We start from the raw sequence: 10000 nt of genomic DNA on the forward strand, positions 1-10000 counted from the left end.
CTGCTTTTGCTGCTGCTGCTTCTGCTGCTGCTGCTGCTGCTGCTGCTGCTGCTGCTGTCTGTTTTTCACTAGCTTTTGCCCCCCTAGTTTTTCCCAGCAGTGTGGTTGCTGCCCGCGTTCGCCCCGACCCCAACCAAACCCGCTGCTGCTGCTGCTGCTGCTGCTGCTGCTGCTGCTGCTGCTGCTGCAGCTTGGAGTCCTCGGGAGACAAGCAAAAGATCGCTTTGCTGCAGGAAGCTTTTGGGGCTGAAAGCATTTTTGCTCCGGCGTTGGGGGCGCGTCGGACTTTGCTGCTGTTCAGTGTGGGGTTTTTGCTGCTGCTGCTGCTGCTGCTGCTGCTGCTGGTGGTTTGCTTCCGGGCCTCGCACTACTTCGCGGGGGCCCTTGCTGCTGCTGCTTTCTGTCTTGTGTCTCTCTTTGGCTGCTGCTTCGCCTGGAGATATTTAAATCAAATTATTATTCAAAAAGCAGCAGCAAAAGCAGAAAGTGCTTTTAATGCTTTTCGGCCCAACTGCATTGTTGCTGCTGCTTACGGCGCTGCTCTGGCCCTCCAGATCGATACCCCCAAAGTCCCCATGGTCAGCTGCTGCTGCTGCTGCTGCTGCTGCTGCTGCTGCTGCTTCTGCTGCTGGTGTTGCACATGGCGCTGCTGCTGCTGCTGCTGCTGCTGCTGCTGCTGCACATGGTGCTGCTGCTGCACCTGCTGCTGCTGCTGCTGCTGCTGCACCTGCTGCTGCTGCTGCTGCACCTGCTGCTGCTGCTGCTGCTGCTGCTGCTGCTGCGCATGGAGCGTCGCAGTTTGTGTGTGGGGCGCGCGCAGGTGCTGCTGTGTCCGAGCCCGTTCTCTGCGTGGCGTTTGCTGCCGCAGCAGCAGCAGCAGCAGCAGCGGCGCTTTTCGCAGCAGCTGGGGGCCTGCCCCTACAGCGTGGTGGTCAGCAGCAGCAGAGGAGGCTCAGCAGCACTTGAAGAGTCGCTGCAGCTGCTGGAAGCAGCAAGACCTGGCAGGGCCAGACTGGAGGTGGTGGACGACGGGCTGGCTCTTGCTGCGCTCACTGCAGCAGACCTCAAGTCCGCGCTGCTGCTGCTGCTGCTGCTGCTGCTGCTGCTGCTGCTGCGGGTTGGGGGGTGGTTTTGCTGCTGCTGCTGCTGTTGCTGCTATTGGCGGGTGCTTGTGTTGCGGTTCGGGGTTGGGACGGGGGAGCGGGGAGGGTGCTGCTGCGGATGCTGCTGCTGCTGCTGCAGCTTGCTGCTGCTGCTGCTGCTGCTGCTGCTGCTGCTGCTGCTGCTGTTTATGGTGCTGCTGCTGTTTGTGGTGCTGCTGGTAGGAGCTGGGTGGAGGAAGCATTTTATAAGGGCTGGGAAATCATCAAAGAGGAAGTAGCAGCAGGCAGCAAACTCTACGACATTTCTTTGCTGCAGCCGCAGCAGCAGCAGCAGCAGCAGCAGCAGCTGCAGCAGCAGCAGCCGGATGTTTAGGCGGTCCCAGACGACGCTGCTGCTGCTGGAAGCAGCAGCAGCAGCAGCAGCAGGTCGCAGGCTGTCCCAATCGACGCAAAGCCATCGAATAAATAAAATAAAAACAAAAATAAAAACAAATTGAAAATAAATCAAAACAATTAAAAACAAATTATGCTGCTGGCAGCAAAACAAATGTGTTATTTGACAAACGCAAAAGAGGCGCCGAGCGCCTCCCACAAGAAACAAAACACTGACGCTGGCTAGCTAGCCACACAGCTAGCTAGCCAGCTAGCTAGCTAGCCAGCTAGCCAGCTAGCCAGCTAGCTAGGTAGCTAGCTGGCTAGCTAGCTAGCCAGCTAGCGGCAGCAGAGCAGCAGCTGCTTTTGGGGGGCTTTTGGCGGCCCTCTTTTAGAGGCTCGAAGCCCTTCGTTGAAGCCGCCCCCGAGCTGCCTCGCTAGCTAGCTAGCTAGCTAGCTGGCTAGCTAGCTAGCTAGCTGGCTAGCTAGCTAGCTAGCTGGCTAGCTAGCTAGCTAGCTAGCTAGCTAGGGGCAGCAGCCAGCTAGCCTGCAGCAATGGTTGTTAAGTGTTCCGACTATGGAGTGGAGGCGTCCGGATTTGCTGTTGTTGCTGCTGCCGTTGCTGCTGCTGCTGCTGCTGCTGCTGCTGTCGCTGCTGCTGCTGCTGCTGCAGCTGTTTAGGCGCCGAGGCGCGTAGCTGTCTGTAGAGCTGATTGACTTCGGCTCACACGGGTTTAGGGTTTAGGGTTTAGGGTTTAGGGTTTAGGGTTTTGTTGTATAGTTCTGTAAACTGAATGAGGTGTAAAGGTACCGCCACAGATGCAGGAGGCGCATGTTTGCTGCTGCTGCTGCTGCTGCTGCTGCTGCAGCGAACTGCTGCAGCAGCAGCGACGCTTCCCTGTTGCTGCTGCTGCTGCAGATCCAGAAGATCTGCGTAGTTACTGCTGCAGCAGAGGCAGCAGATACGTGTCGCTGCAGCAGCAGCAGCAGCAGCTGCTGCTGCTGCTGCTGCCCCCCTAAACGCCTTTCGAGAAAGGATATATTTTAAAGAGAACCCCAGTGGTTCACCTTCAAGGGTTTAGGGTTTAGGGTTTAGGGTTTTGGTCTATATTGAGATATAGGGTTTAGAAATTAGGGTTTGGGGTCTAGGGTTTAGATCTAATTTAGAGCAAAAGTACAGATCCACAGAGGGGCCCCCATAGCCTCAACCTGTGGTGTCTTGGGATAAACCCTAAACCCTAAACCCTAAACCCTAAACCCTAAACCTTCATTTTCTTCATGTGAGGAGGCCTTAAAACTTGAACCGGATGATATAAGCCCTCAACTAAAACCCTAAACCCTAAACCCTAAACCCTAGGAAATGTAGAGCAGCTGGGGGCCCCCACTAGGGGGCCCCCGGCTTTGGGGGCCCCCGGTGCTGGTTTGCTGCGGTTCCTTCTTATTTTCACAAATAAAAAAGACAATAAAATATATTTAATTAATTTGCATTGCTTTTTAAAGAGAAGGGGCCCTGTTTGGTGCTGCTGCTGCTGCTGTTGCGGCGGCGGCAGCTGCAGCAGCGGCAGCGCAAGCAGCAGCAGCAGCAGCAGCAGCAGCAGCAGAAGCAGCGCAAGCAGCAGCAGCAGCAAAGTGTACAACAAGACCACGGGAAGCTGCGCCAGCAGCACCAGCAGCAGCCACGAAGTCAGCTGCAGCTTAAGAAGCAGCAGCAGCATCAACGCAGCAGCAGCAGCAGCAACAGCAGCAGCAGCAGCAGCAGCAACAGCAGCAGCAGCAGCAGCAGCAGCAATGGTGTTTTACGAACTGCACATGCTGCTGTCGCGGCGTGTGGGGCGGGCGGAGCTGCTGCACCTGCTGCAGCAGCAGCAGCAAATCATCGAGAAGCATTACGGCAGTCTTTTGGAAGTGCGGGACCTGGGTTTTAGAGAAACCGCATTCAGGTGCTGCTGCTGCTGCTGCTGCTGCTGCTGTTGCTGCTGCTGCTGCTGCTGCTGTTTCCGCTGCCGTTGCTGCTGCTGCTTAGGACGACGTTGGCTCTCGCTGCTGCTGCTGCTGCATGCTGCTGCTCTCTCGCTGCTGCCGCGCGCTTGCTGCTGCTGAGCCCGTTCCCGCTCTCGTCGCTGCTAACCCCTGCTGCTGCTGCTGCTGTTGCTGCTGCTGCTGCTGCTGCTGCTGCTGCTGCTGCAGGATAAAGAAGCCCCGCGAGTCTCCTGCATATTTTGGGCGCCTCATCGCCGTCGCCTTCGGGGCGAAGCCAACAGCAGTTCCGGAAATTGACGCCGCGCTGCAGGTCTGCTGCTGCTGCTGCTGCTGCTGCTGCTGCTGCTGCTGCTACTTTTGCTGCTGCTGCTGCTAGTGGTTTTGTTGCTGGTGCTCTGCTGTGCTGGTTTCGTTGCTGCTGCTGTGTTTGTTCTTGCTGCTGCAGTGCCGCCGTTGTTGCCTTTTGTCCTGTGTTTGGTGTTGCTGCTGCTGCTGCTGCTGCTGCGTTTGTTGTCGTTGCTGCTGCCATGTTTGCTGCTGCTGCCGCTGCTATTTCTTGCTTCTGCTGCTGCTGCTGCTGCTACCGCTGTTGCTCCTTGCTGCTGCTCCTGCTGCTGCTGTTTCGCCGCTGCTCCCATAGACATAACCTAAAATGCGACTGCTGCTGCTGTGCTGCTGCTGCTGCTGCTGCTGCTGCTGCTGCTGCTGCAGGCAACAGGAGGAGTGCTGCGGCACACGACGCAGAAGCTGCGCTACCGCAGCAACTTCTTAACTTACAACTGCTACAAGCACCGCCCAGAGCCGCAATAGCTGCTGCTGCTGCTGCTGCTGTTGCTGCTGCTGCTGCTGCTGTTGCTGCTGCGCAGAGGCCCCTTTTGAAGGCTACAGAAACTGCCTTTTGCTTTGCGTCCCACAGCTAGCCGGGGGCCAGCCGCTGCTGCTGCTGCTGCTGCTGCTGCTGCTGCTGCTGCTGCGGCGCAGCTAGCTGGACTGCAGCAGGCAGCCGCTGAGTAGCTAGCCGCAGCTCCCCAAGTTCAGACCAAATTTAAGTCAATTTGACCCAGCTAGCTTATTGACTAGCTAGCTAGATAGCCAACTAGCTAGCTAGCTAGCCAGCTAGCTAGCCAGCTAGCTAGCTAGCCAGGAGGCTAGCTAGCCGCGTACCTAGCAAGTCGGCCAGCGAGCTAAGTAGCTAGCTGCCCAGCTATGTGGCTAGCCAGCCAACTATCCAGCTAGCTATCTGGCCAGCTGGCCAGCTAGCTAGCTAGCTAGCTAGCCAGGTGGCTAGCTAGCAAACTGCCTACCTGCCCAGCTAGCTAGCTAGCTGCCTGGCCAGCTGTGCTCTGGACCTGCTCCACTGCGCGGACCTTCTGGGCTTTCTGCAGCAGGAGCAGCTAAATAACTGACCGCAGCTAGCTAGCTAGCTAGCTAGCCGGCTAGCTAGCTGGCTAGCTAGCTGGCTGGCTGGCTAGCTAGCTAGCTGGCTAGCTAGCTGGCTAGCTAGCCAGGACTGGCGTATCGGTGCAATACCTTTAGTTGCTCGTACTACCTCACGGTTAAACACGGGCGCAGCAGCAGCAGCCACAGCAGCAGCAACAGCAGCAGCAGCTGCTGCTGCTGCTGCTGGAGGCTGTCCCCCGCCGCCTGTAGAGCGGGGCCCCCGCTGCTGCTGCAGCAGCTAGCTAGAGCAGCAGCTGTGGGCAACTAATGGCTATGGCTAGCTAGCTGCCTCTCTAGGCCCCAGGCAGCACAGCTAGCTGTGAGCGAAGCCCCAGCTAGCCACCAGCAGCAGCTAGCCACCAGCAGCAGCTAGCCATCAGCAACAGCTAGCCAACAGCAGCAGCTAGCCACCAGCAGCAGCTTGCCACAAAGAGCAGCACTAGCCGCAGAAGCTAGATCCGGGCAGCAGCAGCTAGCTAGCTGCTGCTAGCGATTTGCTGCAAGCCAGCTGCTGCTAGCTAGCTGCTGCTAGCTAGCTCCTGCCAGCTAGCTAGCTGCTGCTAGCTAGCTAGCTGCTGCTAGCTAGCTAGCTGCTGCTAGCTAGCTAGCTGCTGCTAGCTAGCTGCTGCTAGCTAGCTCCTGCCAGCTAGCTAGCTGCTGCTTGCTAGCTAGCTGCTGCTAGCTAGCTGCTGCTAGCTAGCTGCTGCTAGCATTTTGGTGTAGAAGCAGTTGCCGTCTAGGGCCTCGAGCAGCAGCGCGAGCCGCTGCGCTACCTGTGGGCACGCGCTGGAGCAGTGCAGCAGCAGCAGCTGCTGCTGCTGCTGCTGCTCGCTGCTGCAGCTGCTGCTGTAGCACTCCTCGGCGATGCGCGCAGCAGCTGCTGCTGCTCTCCGCTGCAGCTGCAGCTCCGCCTCGCTGCTGCCAGGCAGCACTGCAGCAGCAGCAGCAGCAGCAGCTCGTGCCACGGCTATAACAGCAAGAGCAGCACGACGCGTGTTGAAGCGCACAGCTGCAGCACAGCAGCAGCAGCAGCAGCAGCAGCAGCAGCAGCAGCACAGCAGCAGCAGCAGCAGCAAAAAAAGCGGCTTGAGGCCCCACAGTCGGTTCTCCAGCTCAAGCAAGCAGCAGCCACTGCTGATGGCAGCAGCAGCAGCAGCAGCAGCAGCAGCAGCAGCAGCAGCAGCAGCTCGCGATTACCTTCTACAGATTGAGTGTATTTCCTGATTGCGGCTGTGGCATCTGGGCCCAGTCTCTCTAGTTGCTGCAGCATTTGCTGCTGCTGCTGCTGCTGCTCCGCGCTGCTGCTGCTGCCTTTGCTGCTGCTGCCGCGGCACTCGGTGAAGCGGCTTATTCTTGGGGTCGGCGGCGGCCAGAACGCGTCGCCCTGCTGCTGCTGCTGCTGCTGCTGCTGCTGCTGCTGCTGCTGCTGCAGTGGCGCCGGGACTGAGAAGTCGAGCAGCAAGGGGTCGTTCTGCTGCAGCAACAGCAGCGGCTGCTGCTGCAGCCCCGCTGCAGCTGTGGCTAGCCGCAGCAGCTGCAGCAGCTGCAGCGGCGCCCGCAGCAGCGTGAGGACATGCGGTGCTGCTGCTACATTGGCAGCAAAGCTGAGTGGCGATGATGGAATGACGCCTGCTGCTGCTGCTGCTGCTGCTGCTTCCTCCGCTGCAGCAGCAGCTGCACCGCAGGCCCGACGCGCTGCTGCAGCCGTCTCCGCTGCTGCTGCTGCGTCGGACTCAGCTGCTGCTGCTGCAGCAGGGGACAGCGGCACTAGCAGCACTGCGAGCAGCAGCAGCAAGTGCTGCAGGTGATGTGCAGCAAGCTCGTCCGTGCTGCAGCAGCGCAGCAGCAGCAGCAGCAGCGGCTGCTCCGTGCTGTACAGACACTGCCCCACATAGAGCTTCAGTGCATGCAGCAGGTGCAGCAGCTCTTGTCTTGCTGCCAGCAGCACCCCATAGAAGCGAAACACCGCGTCGCAGCCGCTGCTGCTGCTGCTGCTGCTGCTGCTGCTGCTGCTGCTGCTTCTGCGTTGGCGCTGCTGCTTGAAGGCAGCAGCAAACACAGGAGACACCTGCAGCAGGTGCTCTGCTGCCAGCACCGCTCGCTGCAGCTCTAAATTGTAGGCCAAGACAGCAGCAGCAGCAGCAAGAGCAGCAGCAGGCACAACGGAGGGGCCCCTCACGCGCGGGCCCTTTTGCTTCACCTGCAGCAGCAGCAGCAGCAGCAGCAGCAGCAGCAGCAGCAAGGTCCAACTCAATCACAAAAGAAGCAGCAGCAAGGCGGGCTCCCGCCGCCCAAACAGCTCCATCGACGCAAAGCAGCAGCACGCCCAGCAGCAGCAGCAGCAGCAGTAGCAGCAGCAGCAGCACGCCCAGCAGCAGCAGCAGCAGCAGCAGCAGGCGGACCTGCATGCAGGCAAAGGCCAAGGACTTTTGCTGCTGCGCCTTCAAGATAAAAGGAGTCTCTTCCAAAGAGACAAACAAAAGTTGAAAAGCTTTTTGCTGCCGCTGCAGCGAGAAGAGGTCTCCGTAGACTGCAGCACGGCCCAGCTCCACCCGCCGCGCCAAGCTGCTGCTGCTGCTGCTGCTGCTGCTGCTGCTGCTGCTGCTGTTGCTGCTGCTGCTGCTGTCGGGGCCGCCAGGCAAGGCAGTCGCTGCCCTTAAGGCAGCGCGCATGCGCGCATGCAGCTGCCAGGCTATGCTCCCAGTGCTGAGGTCAGGTGCTGCTGCTGCTGCTCGTTTTGCTGCTGCTGCTGCTGCTGCTGCTGCTGCTGCTGCTGCTGTTGCTGTGGGCTGTGCTGCATTGGAAGTGCTGAGCAGTTGTGGCAACTGGAGGTCCGACGCCGGGCTATTCTCTAGCTGTAGCAGCAGCTGCTGTTGCTGCTGCAGCCCTCTGCTGCTGCTGCTGCTGCTGCTGCTGCTGTTGAAGGCCTCCTGCAGCAAATTGTTCAGCAGCAAAGGGTCCGCGTGGGCAAGAGGCGCATCTGCCCGCTCAAACAGCAGCCGCAAAACTGGCAGCAGCAGCGGCTCGTCCTGCATGCATGCAGCACAGCCCCAAGTAAACGAACTGCAGCAGCAGCAGCAGCAGCAGCAGCAGCAGCAGCAGTGGCAGCAATAGCATTGCTGCAGCGAGGAAGGCCGCCGCAGCAACCGGAGCAGCAGCAGCAGCAAAATCCGGCGCCGCGAGAAACAGCAGCAATAGCAGCATCAGAAGCAGCAGCAGCATATGCATTGGCCGCAGCAATAGCAGCAGCAGCAGCAGCAGAACCGGCAGCAGCAACAGCAGCAGCAGCAGCAGCACCTGCAGAGAGAAAAGAGCGCGAAGAGCAGCAATTCTCTCCAAGGCCAGGCCCTGCTGCAGCGTCTCCAGCAGCAGCAGCTGCTGCCCGCAAATTCGGAGCTGCTGCAGCGGGTGCAGCAGCAGCTGCTGCAGCCGGAACGTCGTAGGCAGCAACTCCTTTTGCTGCTGCTGCTGCTGCTGCTGCTGCTGCTGCTGCTGCTCGGGGCGGGGCTCTGCTTCTGCTGCAAACTCCAGCTTGTAGCTGTCATCGATGTCTGGCTCGCTGCCGCTGCTGCTGCTGCTGCTGCTGCTGCTGTTGCTGCTGAGGCAGGTTGCGCTGCTGCAAGTGGAAATGGCGGATGTGGGGAGCAGCGCAAGCTCAGTGCCTGCTGCTGCTGCTGCTGCGTGCTGCTGCTGCTGCTGCTGCAGTTTGCTGCAGGGCAGAGACCGCCAACCCCGCAGGTGCTCATCCACCTGCTGCAGAAAATCTGTGAGCAGCACCACATCACTGCTGCTGCTGCTGCTGCTGCTGCAGGAACTGCTGCTGCTGCTGCGTGCAGCAGCTGCTGTTTGCTGCAGCTGCTGCTGCTGCAGCAACTCGGCCTGCGCCAGCTCCAGCAGTTCAGCAGTTATCTGGAGGCCGAAAACTCCTTCTCCTGCTGCTCCTGCTGCTGCTGCTGCTCCCGCTGCTGCTGCTGCAGTTTCGGGGCACTGCTGCAGCAGCTGCTGGAGCTCTTGCTGCTGCTGCTGCTGAGCAGCCCAGCCCACACCTGCAGACAGAGCTGCTGCACCCTCGCGCATTGCTGCTGCTGCTGCAACGTAGCTGCCTGTTGCTGCTGCGTCACTTAAGCACTGCCGGAGAACGCTCCACCAACAGCTGCTGCTGCTGCTGCTGCTGCTGCTGCTGCTGGGGGCCCCGGAAGGTCCTGGTCCTGCAGCAGCAGCAGGCGCATCGCAGCAGAACTGCTGCTGCGTTGCTGCGGTGCTGCCGCAGCACAGCAGCAAACCGATGTGCTGCAGCAGCGGCTGCGCAGCAAAAGACAACAGAAACCGCAGCAGCCGCTGCAGCAGCAAATCTCCCCGCAGCTCAGCTGCCTGCAGTCGCTGCAGCAGCTGCTGCAGCAGGGCGCCCGTTAGGGCTGAAGCACTAGGGACCCCTCTGCCGCTGCTGCTGCTGCTGCTGCTGCTGCTGCTGCTGCTGCTGCAGCTTGTTGCTGCATGCAACGCTGTCTCCAAAACAAGTGCTGTCTCCTCCCAGCAGCGAAGCCCATCGCGCAGCTGCTGCTGCAGCCACAGGAGCGTCACTGGCCGCGCAGCAGCAGCGGGGGGCCCTGCTGCTGCTGCTGCTGCTGCTGCTGCTGCTGCTGCTGCTGCTGCTGCTGTGTGCAGAGTGAAGGGCAGCGGCGGGAGCGGCCCCGCTGCTGCTGCTGCTGTTGCTGCTGCTGATGGCCGCAAGTCGCCTGCGTACGGCACTTCCCACTCCTGCTGCAGCTGCTGCAGCTGCTGCAGCCGCAGCAGCAGCAACTGCGCATCCCACTGCTGCTGCAGCAGCCGAACCCCAAACAGAAAAGCCTCAATGCAGCAGCCCCAGGGCCCCTCTCTTTGCTGCTGCTGCTGCTGCTGCTGCTGCTGCACCCACGCCCCGCCACTTAAGCTCGCCGACCACTGCTGCTCCGTTTGCTGCTGCTGCTGCAGCAGATCCACAAGAGACTGGGGCATCAAGTCGTGCTGCTGCTGCTCTGCTGCTGCAGCGGCTGCCGCTGCTGCAGTTGCTGCTGCATGCGTTGTGACTGCTACGGGGGATGCTTCACGGGGTAAGCGGGAGTGCA

At 60.2% G+C, this 10000-nt stretch overlaps 4 protein-coding genes across 4 annotated transcripts in view; all 4 read right to left on the reverse strand.

Moving 5' to 3' along the window:
* Nucleotides 1-256, reverse strand: part of ENH_00033590 (hypothetical protein, conserved) — a gene marked incomplete at both ends in the record, with an annotated part of 444 nt that extends 188 nt beyond the window's left edge. The window contains one exon of the mRNA XM_013580288.1: nt 1-256. This exon is cut by the window's left edge and continues 188 nt beyond it. Coding sequence (XP_013435742.1) covers nt 1-256 — 256 coding nt within the window.
* Nucleotides 257-529: 273 nt separating this feature from the next.
* On the reverse strand, nt 530-1345 carry ENH_00033600 (hypothetical protein; the record flags this gene model as incomplete). The annotated part of the gene is made up of 2 exons (XM_013580289.1): nt 530-778; nt 1064-1345. The coding sequence occupies 2 exons, from the start codon at nt 1343-1345 to the stop codon at nt 530-532; spliced, it is 531 nt and encodes a 176-aa protein (XP_013435743.1).
* A 2066-nt stretch (nt 1346-3411) lies between these two features.
* Nucleotides 3412-3984, reverse strand: ENH_00033610 (hypothetical protein; the record flags this gene model as incomplete). Its single annotated transcript, XM_013580290.1, has 1 exon — nt 3412-3984. One exon carries the CDS (start codon nt 3982-3984, stop codon nt 3412-3414), a length of 573 nt encoding a protein of 190 aa, XP_013435744.1.
* A 1603-nt stretch (nt 3985-5587) lies between these two features.
* Nucleotides 5588-10000, reverse strand: part of ENH_00033620 (hypothetical protein, conserved) — a gene marked incomplete at both ends in the record, with an annotated part of 6658 nt that continues 2245 nt past the window's right edge. The window contains 4 exons of the mRNA XM_013580291.1: nt 5588-5904; nt 6093-7095; nt 7298-7924; nt 8193-10000. The exon at nt 8193-10000 is cut by the window's right edge and continues 349 nt beyond it. Coding sequence (XP_013435745.1) covers nt 5588-5904; nt 6093-7095; nt 7298-7924; nt 8193-10000 — 3755 coding nt within the window. The remainder of the gene's footprint in view (nt 5905-6092; nt 7096-7297; nt 7925-8192) is intronic.

Source organism: Eimeria necatrix, genomic scaffold (genome assembly GCF_000499385.1).
Source record: "Eimeria necatrix Houghton genomic scaffold, Enh_scaff245, whole genome shotgun sequence".
NCBI lineage: Eukaryota > Apicomplexa > Conoidasida > Eucoccidiorida > Eimeriidae > Eimeria > Eimeria necatrix.